Source organism: Chionomys nivalis, chromosome 7 (assembly GCF_950005125.1).
Source record: "Chionomys nivalis chromosome 7, mChiNiv1.1, whole genome shotgun sequence".
Lineage (NCBI taxonomy): Eukaryota > Metazoa > Chordata > Mammalia > Rodentia > Cricetidae > Chionomys > Chionomys nivalis.
The window spans coordinates 51,413,966-51,430,831 of NC_080092.1; the positions used below are offsets into that span (position 1 = coordinate 51,413,966).

General features: G+C 53.8%; 2 protein-coding genes across 7 annotated transcripts; one reads left to right on the forward strand and one right to left on the reverse strand.

Annotated features, from left to right (window-relative positions):
* Positions 1 to 350: 350 nt before the first annotated feature.
* On the reverse strand, positions 351 to 3,835 carry LOC130878015 (uncharacterized). Of its 4 annotated transcripts, XM_057775764.1 has the most exons (9): positions 3,363 to 3,835; positions 2,895 to 2,999; positions 2,713 to 2,784; positions 2,406 to 2,494; positions 2,049 to 2,300; positions 1,412 to 1,570; positions 1,276 to 1,323; positions 609 to 752; positions 351 to 491 (listed from the first exon to the last, which is right to left on the reverse strand). In XM_057775764.1, the coding sequence occupies exons 1-9, from the start codon at positions 3,833 to 3,835 to the stop codon at positions 433 to 435; spliced, it is 1,401 nt and encodes a 466-aa protein (XP_057631747.1). In that variant the 3' UTR covers positions 351 to 432. The 4 variants fall into 4 exon arrangements, with proteins under 4 accessions (XP_057631747.1, XP_057631749.1, XP_057631748.1 ...); XM_057775766.1 differs by lacking the exon at positions 609 to 752 and having other exon boundaries at positions 2,049 to 2,319; positions 2,391 to 2,463; XM_057775765.1 differs by lacking the exon at positions 609 to 752.
* A 1,175-nt stretch (positions 3,836 to 5,010) lies between these two features.
* On the forward strand, positions 5,011 to 16,789 carry Neurl4 (neuralized E3 ubiquitin protein ligase 4). 3 transcript variants are annotated; one of them, XM_057774811.1, is made up of 28 exons: positions 5,011 to 5,304; positions 6,072 to 6,516; positions 6,712 to 6,777; positions 6,929 to 7,227; positions 7,396 to 7,507; positions 7,592 to 7,680; positions 8,177 to 8,249; positions 8,360 to 8,624; positions 8,863 to 9,044; positions 9,154 to 9,239; positions 9,363 to 9,525; positions 9,618 to 9,816; positions 9,894 to 9,970; positions 10,053 to 10,131; positions 10,485 to 10,660; positions 10,743 to 10,874; positions 11,174 to 11,319; positions 11,395 to 11,619; positions 11,711 to 11,809; positions 11,894 to 12,055; positions 12,221 to 12,385; positions 12,940 to 13,098; positions 13,412 to 13,591; positions 13,700 to 13,895; positions 14,006 to 14,150; positions 14,303 to 14,415; positions 14,490 to 14,655; positions 16,098 to 16,789. In XM_057774811.1, the coding sequence occupies exons 1-28, from the start codon at positions 5,011 to 5,013 to the stop codon at positions 16,300 to 16,302; spliced, it is 4,698 nt and encodes a 1,565-aa protein (XP_057630794.1). In that variant the 3' UTR covers positions 16,303 to 16,789. The 3 variants fall into 3 exon arrangements, with proteins under 3 accessions (XP_057630794.1, XP_057630795.1, XP_057630796.1); XM_057774812.1 differs by having other exon boundaries at positions 10,485 to 10,654; XM_057774813.1 differs by lacking the exon at positions 6,712 to 6,777 and having other exon boundaries at positions 10,485 to 10,654.
* Positions 16,790 to 16,866: the final 77 nt, after the last annotated feature.

Genomic DNA, 16,866 nt, shown 5'->3' on the forward strand with positions numbered 1-16,866 from the left:
AAGTGCTTGCCACACAGCAAGCCTGACAACCTGAATTTGATCTTCAGTGGAATTGATTCTGGAAAGTTCCTTTGACCACCAACAGGTGTACTACATGAAGTGAATAAAACGGATAGTGAATTTTTTAAACCCTAAGTTTTGTTTTATGCTTTGAAACAGAATCTCATCATGTAGAACAACTTATGCTCAAATTTGTGATTTGCTGCCTTAGCCCCTAAGTACTTGCTCCTAGGAGTCCAGTCCCTTGGGTTGTGCTCAGCTTCCTTCTCTTGGCTCTGCTTTCCTGATTTATTGTACATGGACACTCCCACACCCCCAACTCTCCCAATCCTCGATAGAGCGGGCCCAGTCTGGTTCCTGATGTTGTCTTTATTGTCCACTATTAGAGTGGGAAGGGCAGGGGAAGGCTGTCCTCACCCCATCCTCAGCCGGCTACATTTTCCATGGTCTAGGCTCTTTGTCCTGAGTCCACTGGAGCCACAAGCTTTCATCTAGAGAAAGAGGAGGTTGGGCTTTCTTGCAGCTGGGGTAAGCTCTTGTTCATGTGAACCTCAAATCTCTAGAACCTACCCACTTAATCCCAATGCCTCTCTAGTTAGTGCAAGTACCCCCTTGCCTCTGCCCAGGCTCATGTCTGCGCCCGTTCCAGCGTGGAGGGTTCTGGTTATTTCCATGTTCCTTTTCTGAGTTCCTTGGGCTTCGGTATGTCAGCCCCTTAGCCCAACAGTTGGATGCCACCTGAGACCCATTGCCTCTGGAGGATATGGTACTAACTAGAGAGGGATGGGGTAGCAGAGAGGAGTCAAGGAGGAGGCATGGCGTCACTGACTTATGCTAGGCTGGGGGGATTCTCAATCCCCCTGAGCATCCCTGATATCTGTTCTCTGTGACAAAGACATTAGACTCTGGGATGGTTAGGGCCTCTTTTAATGCCTAATGCTGATGCCCTGGCCTGCTAGGATTGGGAGGCTGGGAGATGGGAGCTTGCTAAGAGCCAGGCTTAGGGAGATGGTCCCCTCACCAGGTTGTAATAGTGTCATGGATATGTCCAGAGAGCCCTGAATGATTTTTTTTTTTTTTTTTTGGTTTTTCGAGACAGGGTTTCTCTGTGGCTTTGGAGCCTGTCCTGGAACTAGCTCTTGTAGACCAGGCTGGTCTCGAACTCACAGAGATCCGCCTGCCTCTGCCTCCCGAGTGCTGGGATTAAAGGCGTGCGCCACCACTGCCCGGCTCCCTGAATGATTTTATCATACCCTATGGGGCTTCCAATAGGACCTGAGGTGCCTTTGGGATTCTCAGTAACCCAGATCAGGTCTGAAGAACCTGGAAGTAACGTGAGATGAGGGCTGGGGCACCTAGCAAGCTGCTTCTTCTGCCCGTCCACCCCCAGGCTGTCCTCCCCAGCTCTCACTGTCCTGTTCTTCATCTTCTATATCCTCTCCGAGCTCTGGGTGGGAACAGGACCTCAGGTATCTTCCTTTACTGTAATACTCCTTGCGCTGTAGATTAGTCTGCTCCCCCACGGTAGAGTCTGAAGCTGAGGGGAACTGGTTTCTGTAAGTGGCAGAATCTGAAAAATCACCCAGACAGTCTGAGTCTGTGACCACCTGCTGTGCAGGTGGGCCACTACCAGCCGGGAAATGTTCAGGTACCCAGTTCTCATCTGCCGTCCCACCCCCAGTTTAGAAAACCTTCAGTGGGTCTGCATCCCCCAGTGGTTCACTCAAACTGTTCCCCAGCCTACCATCTCTGGAGGCCACCCCGAGTGGAGACTCAGCTCCAGCTGACCCTCTTCTTCCCTGGAGTAACCTCCGACCATCGCCTCCCTACCAGACTGCAGGACTGTACGCCAGTGCTCTGGAGAGCAGAGTAGCACGGAGAAGTGAGGAACAGAGCCAAAGAGAGCAGATATGAGAAAAGCAAAGTTCAAGGAGATCTGGACTCTGGAAGAGCCTCTCGTCTACAGTCGTCTCTTCAGTCCCGAGGTCCCTGTCCCTAACCAATCTCTTGTCTACAGTCTCTTCAGTCCTGAGGTCTCTGCTACTAACCTTTGGTGCCTAGGGCATGGCTGTCAGTCACCAGGACAGTCTCGTTTTTGACTCCTGTGGCCAGTCTTCCTGCCCAGCCTTTGTCCACAGGCCTGGACTTCAGGTCCATCACCACACTTTGATTACTACTGCTGATGCTGGCACTAGCCCCACCGCTCTCGTCCTCATTGGCTGAGGGCAGGTTTCTCGGGGCCTTCAGGAATTTGCCTTCACTGTAGTGTATCTTTCGGTGTTTGTCAAAATCACTGGAGTCTGTGGGCCAGTGTGGAGGCTTAGCTCTCCCTCCAGGTTTCCCTGAAGGGTCACTCACGCCGCCTCCCCATCCATCAAGGCCCGCCCCACCCACATCTCACGTACAAGTCTTGGCAAAGCTATCTGCAGTCCTTGAGCGTCTGTTGTCTCCATACTGGAGGACCTTGGGGAGGAAATTGTCCATTGTGGCAAACCTGAAGGGGAAGGAGACTAGTTGGGGGCACAGAAGGGGGAAAACAACAGTGGGGGCAGGTGGTGGGTGGGGAACCAAGCTGGTGATCCCCCAGATCGGTTTTGCTTATGCCCAAGGGGGAGTGTAGTGTGTACCATTTTAGGGGCCAAAGAACAAAGCTAACTGAGACTGGGTTCAGAGGTATGGGGCAGAGGGCACAGCTTTGCAGTAGACTCTCACCTCTCTGCCAGTGCTTCAGGGGTCACCTTCAGAGAAGACCCTGCAGACAGGTCCTCGTCATTGTCCTGCAGCCTGAGGAGAGGAAGCAGGGCTAGTACCTGAGGCTTCTAGGCCTCTTCCTCCTGTTCCCTTGCTGGAATACAGGAGTCCCGGCTGAAAGCCTAGGGCTAAGGGCTTAGCACCTGTGGTAGGGGGTGCTGGGTTCATCCACCTTCATAAAGCCATAGTCTTTGTCAGCGGGGTGGTAGGTAGCCAAGATGTTCATCTCATCCCAGCGCTGAGATTTCCTAAGGTGTGGGGAGGACACAGCAAAGGAGGAAGCTCTTCTGGGGACCCTCCCCTAACAGAGGGGTCTCCTTCATCCTTCCAGGCATGCACAGAACTCTTCTGATATTCCCTTGTAGAGGCTAGGATTGGAGCCAGATGCCCAGTGGGAATTACAATGCGCTGTGGCCAGGATTTCTGTGACCCTTGCCGCCTCCCCCAAGTTTTGGAACCTCAGATTTCCTACCCAATAGCTCTCATCTACTGTCCCCCTACCCCCTTTTCAGGACTCCGCCCCTTTTTTCTTGGCTTCCGCTCTAGGTGTCCTGAACTCTTCCCTCCCATCTCAGGTTTGCTGGCTCCTGGCTAACCGCTGAGCAGCTTACTTCTCCTTACTGGAGGTTTTCTTCATCATGAAGGAACTGCTGTTTTTTAGGATGCTCCGGGGACGCTCCTCACAGTTTTGAGAGTTCAAGGGAGCTGACCCGGAATGTGGACTATTCTCCGAGCTGGACACTTTAGGCTCCCCCGGCCCAGGGATGGAAGCCCTAGTTGCACCGGTTTCAGTGCCAGGGGATTTGCTGGACCCAAAGCTACAACCTGCAACCTCCCCGTGATGAAGACTGGGTCTGGAACTGAGGGTCACTACCCCTTCAGAGGGCTGGATTGGACCAGGACTACGAATTACAGTGCCCCCGGAATGCAAGAGGGGGCCAGAACCAGGAAACAAGGCTACTCCGGAGGGCATTCCGGTGTCTGTTTGTATACCTCGGACACCTCCTGGTACTGCCCTAGGAACCCCCCGAGGGGATTCCGCAGTGAGGCCGCTAACCGACGCGAGAGACTCGGGCTTTTCCATGGCTCAACTTGGTAGCCACTTCAATTACTCGGCCCAGCCTCCCAGCTCCACATAGCTCCGCCCCTTGGCCCTGCCCCCACCGCGGTGGGCGGGGGGCGCTGGGGCTCAGGGTCAGACTGGACCTCCTCGGCCTCTGCTCCCTGGCGCTGAAGCAGGTGAAAACAAGACTATATAGAGACTACAGCCTGGAAGCCCCTTCGCACGCCCTTCTCTAATTGTCACACCCAAAGACTTTCTTTGTCTCTGTAATTTGCTCCCGCCCATCTCCATCATCGCCCTTCTCCGAATCAACCAATCACAGTCAAGGGACCTGGTCAGGGCCGAGAAGCCCCTTGTGACATCATAGCCCTCCAGCCTCAGCGAGGTCCTCTGAGTAGGGTTGCGGTTCTGTTAATAGGTCTCAGGTAATCTCTTGGAGCTATCAGCTCTGTTGCTTGAGATTACCTGTCGGGATAGCTCTAGGCTCTTTCTTAGTAAATTTTTAAAAAATCTAAGTTTCACTGAATCGTTGCTCAAGTTGGTCTTGAACGACCCGCGGGCTCCCCCCACAGTCAGCTCGCCGTGCCTCATAGGCGGAGGCAGGGAAGGTTGCGACGAGAGGTGCGGGACAGGGGCGACGAGAGGTGCGATGCGTGGATGGATTGCGACATTTCCGGTCTCGGGATTATGGAGGACCGAAACTCGGATTTATAAAACTACCTTTTCTCGGTCCCGAAGATAACGTTTATATCACTTTAGAGCGTGCGGTGTGAAAGGAAGCCCCGATTCCTTGTGTTAAAGGGACTACTTTAACACGTCTCTTCCCGACAAGGGCTGGGCCCTGGGCGCCGCGACGTCGCAAAGTGTATTTGGGCGCCAGCACGCCTCCGTCGCAAATACGCCCGCGGCGGGCGTTTCTCCCATTCGCTGTCGCAAAAGCCAACCAAAACCTCCGGTCTCTCCGAGCCGCTCTCGCTCTCATCCCGCTGTGCCGTAAAGCAAGTCCCCCGACCCCGTCGTCCTTCCGTTCCCCTCGTGACAGACCTTGTTCCTCAGCGCTGGATGCTTCGGTGCGGGCAGTGCCGTAAAGCACAGCCGGCCCCAGCCCCCGGCCGTATTGCCCCAGGGCGTCTGTCCGCCGCGGTTGCCAGGGTGCCGCCAAGCGCGGCTGTCGCGCGGCCGCGGTTTCAGCGGCGATGGCGGCGGGGTCGGGTGGGAGTGGGGGCTCTGGGGCAGGCCCCGGGCCGGGGCCGGGGCCAGGCGGGGGTGGGGGTGGTGGCCCTGGCAGCAGCGGACCAGGACTCGGGTCCAGCGGGGGTCTCGGCAGTGGCGGGGAGCTGCACCCGCGCACCGGTCGCTTGGTAAGCCTGTCGGCCTGTGGGCGCACAGCGCGGCGGCAGCAGCCAGGCCAAGAGTTTAACCACGGGTTGGTGCTGAGCCGAGAACCCTTGCGCGATGGACGCGTCTTCACTGTTCGCATCGACCGCAAGGTGCGAAGCTGGGGCAGCGGAATCGTGGTGGCAGGGGGTGGGGGTGGGAGCAGACGAGAAGGAGAAGAGGTAGAACTGCGAGAAAGTCTGTATGTCCAACCAAGTCTGCAGGTACCGACACCGAACCGGCAGCCTGCAGTGCACCAGAGAACAGGAAGGAAAAGAGCATGAAGCAGACATTCATTCTGGAGAAAGCGTTTCCTCAGGGCCCAGTTACTAGAATGGCTAGTGACAGATGTAGCGCAATCTCTTGGGTCTTGGGGACGGAAGATAGACAGGTGCCTGAGCTGTGATGGAGAGAATAGAGAAATAGTAAAAAGCACAAACCGTTGAAGGACAGAAGCCCAATGCCAGGAAGATAGATGAGGACACATGGGAAAGGGAGGTGTGTATGGCTTGCTTGGCCCAGAGAAAGCCTTTGGGAAGAGGATGAGTCCGGGTGGAGCGCCACCTTACCAAGGACTGGGGCTGGGAATAAGAGGGATTTAGGAGAGTAGAATATACGGATCCAGGAATCGTGTGGCTGCGGTGGTTGAGGAGCCAAAGGTTGAAACCAGGGTCTTTAACCAGCTTGCTCAGCGGGTAAAGGACTGCTGTGGTCAACACTGAGCAGCTAGATACAGCACGGTTGCTAAGGGAGAGCAGGGTCCAAAGAGTTGTGACTCTATGTCTGTTATCTCAGAGGTCAGGGCGAGAGGGGCGTTGTCGTGCGGAACGCAGTTTCTGGCGGTGGGGTTCCATACTGAAACTCTGCCTCTCTCTCGTAGGTCAACTCCTGGAGTGGCTCCATTGAAATTGGAGTGACAGCCCTGGATCCCGGTGTGCTGGACTTCCCGAGCAGTGCCACTGGACTGAAGGGGGGCTCCTGGGTAGTATCAGGCTGCTCGGTGCTACGGGATGGGCGCTCTGTATTGGAGGAGTATGGCCAGGACCTGGACCAGCTTGTCGAAGGGGACCGCGTGGGTGTGGAACGCACAGCCACTGGGGAGCTCCGGCTCTGGGTGAATGGGCGGGATTGTGGTGTGGCTGCCACTGGCCTGCCTGCTCGTGTCTGGGCTGTCGTGGACCTTTATGGCAAGTGCACCCAGATCACTGTGCTGCCCCCAGAGCCAGGCTTCAGCCCTCCTACTCCTGTCCCTACACCTCCCCTGGAGCCCTTAGCCCCTCCAGAAGACTCTGCCTTGTCTGAACAGGGGACCTCCGTGGATGAAGGTGAGAACACAGCTTGGGGGAAGCATGAGGTGTGACTGAAGAAATGGAGTAGAAATAGTCACAAGTCAGCTGGGGGAGGGGCGGGGCCAGAGGCTGTTCAGGGGAACATAGGGGTTAGAAGAGATGGTCTCCTGACTGTGGGCCCTGAAGCAAAGGCTGAACCCTTATTCCCCTCCCGTCCCACCTGGTCCCTAGCCTTCATGGTGTCCCCAGTGCAGGCCCGGCCGGAGACGTTTCCTAACAGCCTTGATTCGCATAATGGTGAGGGCTTCGGGGAAGCCCTGGGAAGGGGAGTGGGTAGTGAGGTGGATAAGGGTGGGACTTCAAAAGATGGGTAGGGAGAAATGATCCCAAGCTAACTAGAGAGGATAGAGTCTCACCTTGGCTTCTTTTCTCCATTTTGCTGCTATAGACTTTGCCAGCATGGAGCTCTCTGAGGTGGTGAGCAATGCCATTCTGTCTGCCTACAATGGAGGCCTCCTTAATGTGAACCTGAGCTCCCCACCAGCAGGGGATGGATTAGCATCCAGCGGGCCTGCCACTTCTCCTGTCCTCACTTCCAACGATGCCCTGCTCTTTCACGAGAAGTGTGGAACCCTCATCAAACTCAGCAACAATAATAAGACGGCTGAGCGCCGGAGGCCCCTGGATGAATTCAACAATGGGGTTGTCATGACCAACCGCCCCCTTCGGGATAACGAGATGTTTGAGGTCTGTGAAATCCTGAAGTCTGGCCGAGCTTCCTGACAAAGATTGGGAGCTAAATGTCGGATTGATCCTTGATGTCAGGATGGTTGTGACTGATGAGGAACCAAGGGTTCAAGGGTTTATCTTCTGTTCTTATATTTTCTGTTCCTGTCTGCTCTCATTCAACCCCAGATCCGTATTGACAAGCTTGTAGACAAGTGGTCAGGCTCCATCGAGATTGGTGTTACTACCCATAATCCCAACAGCCTGGAGTACCCAGCCACCATGACCAACCTCCAGTCAGGTACCAGCTGAGGGGAGGGACACGGGTTGTGGGCTGATGAGGGCAAGACCACCTGTTCCTTAACTGGGTGTTCATTTTTACCAGGTACCATCATGATGAGTGGCTGTGGGATCCTGACCAATGGCAAGGGTACTCGCCGGGAGTACTGTGAATTCAGTCTGGACGAACTGCAGGTGAATGCAGAGCACAGTAGTTTGGGCCAGGCCAGGGAAGCCAGGGCACCAGGCAGTGTTTGCTAAGAGGAAGCCTCTTTCTCTCTGCGTGAGGCTTCTGAGAAGGCAGGGATGTCTAATGGGATCTAAGTGTGATTATTAGGAGCACTTTTGTTCCCATCAGTACTGGGAATGGGACTCAGGGCCTTGGACATGGTAGGCAAGTGCCCTACCACTGGGTTGTACCTCTAGCCCCTGTAGCTCTTAAATAGACTGAGATTGTAGAGGTCGGGGAGATTGTTTTTAATGTGGTTTGACTCAGTATCTGCTTTACATTGGGCCTTTGGGAAATGTGTCTGGAAAGCAGGAACCTAGGCCCTGCCCAAGAGTGGTCTTATGTGGATTTCTTCAGTAGGTGGTCTCCTGTGGAGTGGGGTGGTAGAAAGTGTCCAGGACTTCTGGAACATGAGCCTGAGTGTAGCTGGATTCTAGACTAGGGTCTTTCTTCTTTGGCTAGGAGGGTGATCATATTGGCCTCACAAGGAAGTCCAACTCTGCCCTGCACTTCTTCATTAATGGCATTGATCAGGGTAAGGTGAAATACAAGAGAGACTACTGGCCAGGCTGTCAGTGGGTCTGCCTTACCCTTCTCTGTGACGCTCGCTCTTCTCACACTTGACTCTTTGATTCTCTCCTCCAGGCGTAGCTACCCCATTGACACCACCAGTGGTGTATGGTGTGGTGGACTTGTACGGGATGGCTGTGAAAGTCACCATCGTCCATAATAATAACCACAGTGACCGGCTCCGCCGGAACAATGCCATCCTGAGGGCTCTGTCCCCGGAGGGTGCTCTCCGCCGTGCTGCTCCTGCTGCCCAGGCAGAACCTGAACGCCTGCTCTTTCATCCAAACTGTGGACAGAAGGCAGCCATCACCCACGAGGGACGCACTGCCCTGAGGCCCCAGTATGACCTGTGGGGTGGGGTGAGACCTGCCAAGGGAGCCCGAATAGGGTGTGGGAGCAGTGAGGTGGGGTCATGGGATGCAGAGTGTGTGTCTGGTGTGGGAGTTCCTGGACAGAAAGATGGAGACTTCCAGGTGCAGGAAGTCTGGTTGGTGTCCTGGGACATTGGGTGCTGGACAGATACTGCCGGCTTGAGTGAGTGTGTCAATCTTCTGAGTCCCGACTTGCTGTGCCCTTAGTGCCACTGATGACTTCAATCATGGCGTGGTGCTGAGCAGCAGAGCCCTCCGGGATGGAGAAGTGTTCCAGGTGCGCATCGACAAGATGGTGGACAAATGGGCTGGCTCCATTGAGATTGGTGTCACTACCCACAACCCTGCCTACCTCCAGTTGCCCTCTACCATGACCAATCTACGCTCTGGTGAGATCCTAATCAGGGCAGGGCTGCTTTAGGGTCCAGGGAAGAAGCTGATGCGTGGGGTTCTGGATCCTGCCTTGTTCTTCATCTTCTGCCACTTCTGTCCCTACAGGGACCTGGATGATGACAGGGAATGGGGTAATGCATAATGGGACAACCATCCTAGATGAATACGGACACAACCTGGACCGCCTCAAGGTGAGAGAATAGGGCGTACTCATGGGTCTAATGTTGAGGGCGTCACTGAGGTAGGGTGGATGCAGGACCTTCTCAAGCAGGAACTCTACCTGACTCCTCACTCTAGCCCCCACTTCTTCCAAGGCAGGGGACACAGTGGGCGTGGTGCGGCGGGAGGATGGAACCCTCCACTTCTTTGTCAATGGAATGACTCAGGGCCCTGCTGCCTGGAATGTACCCCCGGGTGTCTATGCTGTCGTCGATCTCTATGGCCAGGCTGCTCAGGCCACTATTGTGGATGACGTGGGTGAGGGCCTGACGGCTGGGGTGAAGGATTAGGGTGGCCTTGGGAATCATTACAAACACTTATAGAGACTTAATGGGTGATGCCTATTGCAGAGGTGCCTCCAGTCTCTGAGCCACTCCCTGAAGGGAACAACCAGATGTCTCCAAGTTCCCCATCCTCGGCAGCTGGGGGCTCTGACCTGCGCTTCCACCAGCTGCATGGCAGTAATGCAGTCATCACTAATGGGGGTCGAACTGCTCTCCGTCATAACTGCCGAAGCGAGTTCAATGATGCCATTGTCATTTCCAACCGGTCAGTCTCTAGACTTTGATGTCTCCACAGTCCCACTGCCCACTTATGGCATTAGTGACCCCCACTCTCCCTGACAGAGCCCTGCGGGATGGAGAACTGTTTGAAATTGTCATTCAGAAGATGGTAGACCGCTGGTCAGGCTCCATTGAAGCTGGTGAGGGACCATCTGTGAGGGGGTGGAAGATAGTGGGTGCCTGTGTCCTAGGGGTCATTTCTTACCTTCTGCTTCCTCTCAGGAGTGACTGCCATCCGGCCTGAAGACCTGGAGTTTCCCAACACCATGACAGACATTGACTATGATACATGGATGCTGAGGTTGGGCTGTCTGCTCTTGAATCCAGCTTGGTAGGGATAGTAGAGCTAGGTGGTACCAGAAAACTAAGCATGATTTGGATCTGTGGAACTGTGGCCATAGGCACTGGCACACTGGGGATCTAATAGCCCTCCTGCTCAGTTCTGGGAATTCCCACCCACGCAACCTACAGAGCAGTTCTTGCTTTTCCCTAGGGGACTCCAGGGACAAAGAAGACAGGACTGGGCCTCAGACCAAGATCAGGTCTCAGTATATGATGTCCAAAGCAGTGTGCGGTCCTGACAGGCAGAGACTAAGTATGGGCCAATATAGTGGTGAGGCAGGGAGGCTAACTCACCTTCTTCTGTCCTCGCAGTGGCACAGCTATCATGCAAGACGGTAATACGATGCGCAACAACTATGGCTGTGATCTGGATGCCCTGGGTACAGGTGCACGCATTGGCATGATGCGAACTGCCAAGGGTGATCTGCACTACTTCATTAACGGACAGGACCAAGGCGCCGCCTGCTCAGGCTTGCCTCCGGGTAAAGGTGACTACTCTGTGCTTCGCCTGCCACCCCTTGCTCAGCTCGCTCAGGACCTCAGACTTCTGATGCCTTTTTTCCTGCACAGAGGTGTATGCAGTGGTGGATCTCTATGGCCAGTGTGTCCAGGTGTCTATCACCAATGCTACCGGCCCCATGGACAACAGTCTGGCGACCAGCAACACTGCCACTGAGAAGTCCTTCCCTCTGCATTCCCCAGGTACCCGTTATGCAGCCCAAGAATCCTGTTTAAGGAAGGGGAAGGCCCTGTGGCAAGCAGTCTATGTGTGTGGCGGGGGGTGTTATTAAACTGAGACACAGAGTCGTATGATTTCCCTGACTCGCAGAGACCAAGATACCATGCACTGGGCATTTTGTGTCTTACTGTGGTGAAAAGTGTCCAGAGGTCTTGATGTGGCAGATGGGGCCTTAGCTTTTCATGTAAAAAAGCTTTACCCTGCATCCCGTCTGAAGGTAATTTCCCTAACCCTAACCCTTTATCCAAACATCTACCTACAGTGGCAGGTGTAGCTCACCGATTCCATAACACATGTGGCAAGAACGTCACTCTGGAGGAGGATGGCACACGGGCAGTACGTGTCGCTGGCTATGCTCACGGCCTGGTTTTCAGCACCAAGGAGCTCAAGGCTGAAGAAGTCTTTGAGGTGGGCTTGTGGAGAAGAAGTGGGTTTACCAGGCCATCACACAAGACCAGCTAATGGGCTCGTTCTTTCTCACAGGTAAAAGTGGAAGAGCTTGATGAGAAATGGGCAGGATCCCTCCGGCTGGGGCTGACCACACTAGCCCCTGAGGAGATGGGGCCTGGAGCAGGCAGTGGGCCGGGGCTGCCTCCCTCCTTGCCAGAACTCCGGACAAAGAGCACCTGGATGGTGTCCAGCTGTGAAGTGAGGCGAGATGGTCATCTCCAAAGGATGAACTATGGCCGCAACCTCGAGAGGCTAGGGGTAAAACACCTGTCACTAAGGCAGGTGGGGGTTGGGAGTAGGAGTGGAAGAAAGTTGGCTGAGCAGCTGTCTTTGTTCCACCTGGATCTAGGTGGGGAGCCGTGTGGGCATTCGTCGGGGCGCAGATGACACAATGCACATCCTGGTAGATGGAGAAGATATGGGGCCTGCAGCCACCGGCATTGCCAAGGTAAGAACTTGTTTGGTTTTGGGGTTGGGTTGTTGGTTGAAGGTCTTGTGCTGACTTCTGGCTTCCTTGGTCTTGCGTTCCCAGAATGTGTGGGCTGTGTTGGATCTATACGGGCCAGTACGCAGTGTGTCCATTGTCAGCTCCACAAGGCTGGAGGAACCAGAAGGCACCCAGCCACCTTCTCCCAGCTCAGACACTGGCAGTGAGGGCGAGGAAGATGATGAGGGCGAGGAGCACGGGCTGAGAGTAAGAGGCTGCCATGGTACCTGCTGGTTTGGTGGGCCACTAGTTACCAGAGTAGAACTTCTCTGCTGGTCCAGCAGACTCAGGCTTGAGCTCTGTGCCCTTCAGTGTGCTGGGTGAGAACTGTAATTGATATCTTGTGCAGCTCAGTCTCTTGCTCCATACCAGGGCCAGAATCAAGTGGGTATTATGCCCACAGCCCTTGAATTCCTGGAAAACCATGGGAAGAACATCCTCTTATCCAATGGGAACCGTACAGCCACACGAGTGGCCAGCTACAATCAGGGCATCGTTGTCATCAACCAGCCCCTGGTACCCCACCTGCTTGTTCAGGTATGTCTTTCTTCTTACCTAACTCCTGTTACTTCAGGGTGAGGGGCCCTTTCTTGTTTTGTTTTGTCCTGTTTTTGTTTTCTTAGACAAGGTTTCTTTGTGTAGCCCTGGCTGTCCTGGAAGACCAGGCTGTAGACCAGCTGGCCTCAAACACAGAGATCTGCCTACTTCTGCCTCCCAAGTGCTAGGATTAAAGGTGTGCACCACCACTGCCCAGCATTAGGGGCCCTTTCTGCTGCAAACTAAAAGACAGGTAGAAAGTGAGCCAGTTGAAAGAATTGTCTAGGAACAGACCAGGGTTCAAAGAGAAAGGATGCTGGGGGTGCAGCTCATTGTAGAACATTTATTTAACATGTGTAAGGACCTGGATTCAATTTCCGGCAGCAGGATAAACAGGGAAGGAGACATCTGAGTTGGTAGTTTTTGTTCTCTACAAACATCAGAAAGGGTGCTGTACCAGGCAGCCATACTCTGGTTTGGGTGCTAAGACTGATTTAGCTAGGCAGGTGGCTTCTGTCCTGGAAGCTGTGAGTATATAGTTCCTTCTCATGCAGGTGCGGATCGACTTCCTGAACCGACAGTGGACTTCTTCTCTCGTTCTGGGAGTCATCACCTGCCCACCTGAGAGGCTTAACTTCCCTGCCTCTGCTTGTGCACTTAAACGGGCAGCCTGGCTCCTGCGGGGCCGTGGTGTCTTCCACAATGGTCTGAAGGTGAGGAGGGAGCCAGGAAGACTGGAATGACCAAGCCTCTGAATGGAGAGGAGCTGGCCAAAAGGGAGACATGCATGTCATTACCTGGACAGTCTTTGGCCTATTTATTGCTTCCTCCTGTGCCCCAGCCATTGAGAATGTTAAAGTTGGAAGTGAAAAGGGGACTCTAGGTAAATGAAATGGGAATAGAGCCTAGGCCATGGGCATGGATCCAGACAAAGCTCAGGGACTGGCAGTTAGAAACACTGAAACTGTAGGATGGCTGCTGGTATGGTGGGCCTGATGTCTGAAGACAGTAGTCCTTTCCTCTTAGATCTGTGAGAAGTTCGGGCCAAATCTTGATACGTGTCCTGAAGGCACCATCCTGGGGCTGCGGCTAGACTGCTCTGGAGGTCTCCATCTCCACATCAATGGGGTGGACCAGGGGGTGGCTGTGCCGGATGTGCCCCAGCCGTGCCATGCACTTGTGGATCTCTATGGACAGTGTGAGCAGGTTAGTGGCCACAGAGATGGAGTAAGGGGAGTCCGGGGATACTGGGAAGCTTCTGGCCCACAAAGGGGATCTGGGGACCTGTCAAGCTGTGGCCACTCTCTTCCACAGGTGACAATTGTGAGCCCTGACCCAGGGGCGGCCAGCGGGAAGATCGCTGGAGCCCAGGGAGACATGGAAAAGGCTGACATGGTAGACGGCATAAAGGAAAGTGTGTGCTGGGGTCCACCGCCTGCTGCTAGCCCTTTAAAGAGCTGCGAGTACCATGCCCTTTGCTCTCGCTTCCAGGAACTGCTGTTGCTTCCAGGTGAGTCCTAATCCTCAGAGCCTCGTTCCCATGGCTGGACACCAGCTGGAGAGCAACGTGTGGCTGAGGCCAGGACGGGAGCACCAAGCCTGTTCTTCATTGTCCCACAGAAGATTATTTCATGCCTCCACCAAAGCGTAGCTTATGCTACTGTGAATCTTGCCGGAAGTTGAGAGGAGATGAGGCTCACAGGCGCCGAGGAGAGCCTCCCCGGGAATATGCCCTGCCTTTTGGATGGTGCAGGTTCAATCTTAGGTACGTATGGGTCACAGGCATGGATTTTCCCTTTTGGTCTTTTTCCTGAGAAAGAAGAATCCCAGGGAAAAAAAGTGATAGGATTTCTTGTGTGGGGGACAATCTTGAGGAGCCACTGACCTTTGACTTGTCTGTCTTATCTGTCCTTTCAGGGTGAATCCCCATCTAGAAGCTGGGACACTAACAAAGAAGTGGCACATGGCATATCATGGAAGCAGTGTAGCAGTTGTACGGAGGGTGCTGGACCGAGGGGAGCTGGGAGCAGGTATCGTGGAGTGGGCTGGGCCTAGGGATCCTAGGAGGAATCACGGGGCTGCCCTCACCTGACTCTCTCCACAGGTACTACCTCCATCCTGAGCTGCCGACCCCTGAAGGGAGAGACTGGGGTTGGCTTTGAGGAGCCTGGTGAGAACTGTGCACCTCCCCGGGAGGAGCAGCCTCCTCCAGTGCTGCTCTCGCCATCCCTTCAGTATGCCGGGGCAGAGACCCTGGCCTCCAAAGTGCAGTGAGTACTGAGAGGAAAGCTCTGAGGTCTCAGATTTAGAAGGGGCCCCGATATTTTGAGTACTTAGGATTCTACACCCCTTTTCCCCACACTGGCATGACAGTTGCTCCTTAACCAGATCCTTTTTGTTTGCTTGTTTGTTTCATTTAAGACAGGGTTTCACTTTGTAGACCAGGCTAGCCTCGAACTCAGACATCTTGTAACACTTTAGCTGGGGGAGCCTCCCCCTAGCACACTTGCCTCTGCCTTCTGAGTGCTGGGATTAAAGCCACCACCCAAATGGTTGTTTTGTTTGTTTGTTTTAAAGTTTTTTATGTGTATGGGTGTTTTACCTGCATGTAAGTCTGTGCAGCATGTGTGTGCAGTGCCTGCAGAGGCCAGGAGAAGGCATTAGGTCCTCTGGAACTGGAGTTACAGGCAGTTGTGAGCTGCCATGTGGGTGCTGGGAATCGAACCAGGGTTCTATAGAATAACCTGTGCTCTTAAACACTGAACCATTTCTCCAACAGCCTACCTCTCCACTCCCACCCCTTACCCCCCTGTGTATTTTGTTTTGTTTTGAGACAGGTTTCTCTGTGTAGCCCTGGCTGTCCTGGAACTCATTCTGATGACCAGGTTGGCCTCTGTCTCTGGAGTGCTGGGATTAAAGGTGTAACACATCACCACTTCATTGTTTATTTTTGTTTGTTTGTGTTTTTTTGTTTTGTTTTGTTTTCCTGAGAAAGGATTTCTTCATCTAACAGCTCTGGCTGTCCTGGAACCTGTTTTGTAGACCGGGTTGGCCTAGAACTCCCAGATATCCTCCTGCCTCTGCCTCTCAAGTGCTGGGATTAAAGGTGTACACTAACTGCCACTGCCTAGTTTTTTTGTTTCGTTTTGTTTTGTTTTTTTGTTTGTTTGTTTTGAAAACCAGAGGAAAAAATAGCCCAACCTGATCTCAAACTTGTGCTTGGTATGTATGTATCTGAGCTGGTCTTGGACACCTGCTCCTTCTGCCTCCACCTACATCCTGAGTGCTGGGATTGGAAGAGTTCATCACTTAGTCTGGTTTTCCTCGATTATATATGCGTCATAGTCTTTTTGAATGTCCTAGCACTGCATAAACTGTGTTATAACACATACCTGGAGTCGTAACACTAAGAGGCAGACACAAAGAAAGGATCAGGATTTTAAGGTTACCTCTACCTTTATAGGGAGTTTGAGGCTAACTTGGGATAGAGACCCTGCTCTGCCCCAAAGCATGGGTGAAGTAGGTGAGAGGTGCACTTGGAGTGTCTAGAACAAACACGAAATAGAACCCCAGGGTAAACAAACCCATGAAGAGGGTCATGAGGGAGTTTGTTGAGCGGGATTTGGGAGGAGGGTCAAGTGGGTGCTAAGCCATTCATCGGTCGGGGGAGCTTAGAAGCCTTACCCACCTCCTGTTTCTGCTTGTCTAACAGATTCCGGGACCCAAAATCCCAGCGGACACACCAGGCTCAGGTGGCCTTTCAGGTGTGTGTGCGTCCTGGCTCCTACACTCCTGGCCCTCCTTCTGCTGCCCTCAGAGAACTTCCTGACCAGCACTTCAGCCCATCGGAACTTGAGTGGGTCACTAAGGAGAAAGGAGCCACACTCCTCTATGCCCTTCTGGTACGGGTGGAATAAGGGGTGAGATGCCACTACTACAAGCACAGCCGGGCCTCAAGCAAGCCCAGGACTCTTGAATGACGACTGCCTCCACCTCATTCCAGTGACTGACGGCATGTCCAGGTGCTTTCCTGGAAGGAGGAGCACATAGACAGGCTTTGATTTAGGCCAGGTGTGAAGCACATCTCGACATTCAGGGCCCAGCACACTCCCTCTGCTGAGAGGGAGCTCGTAGGGAGCCCAGCTCCAGGTTCTGGGTCCCTCCTTCATGCACTGACTTGGGGAACATGACTCCCTATTACCCTCCCCCATATCACTTAATTTATTTCCGTTTTCTGGTTACTGTGAATCCCAAAGGAGTCTCTGTGCCCACACAAAGCTGCTTTTTCCGTGGCCACGGGGTGCCATGGAGCGGGAGTGGGGAAGGAAGGGCAGCCCAAGGAAGCTGCGAGCCCTCTGTACAGTTGTTACTGACTGATTTCTAAGGAGCCAATAAATACTGTCTTCAGAGCGTCTGCCTCTGCCTCTGTCTTCTGGGCCTCGTGAGGTGGAGAGTGCCAGGGGCTCTTGGCAAGAGGCTAG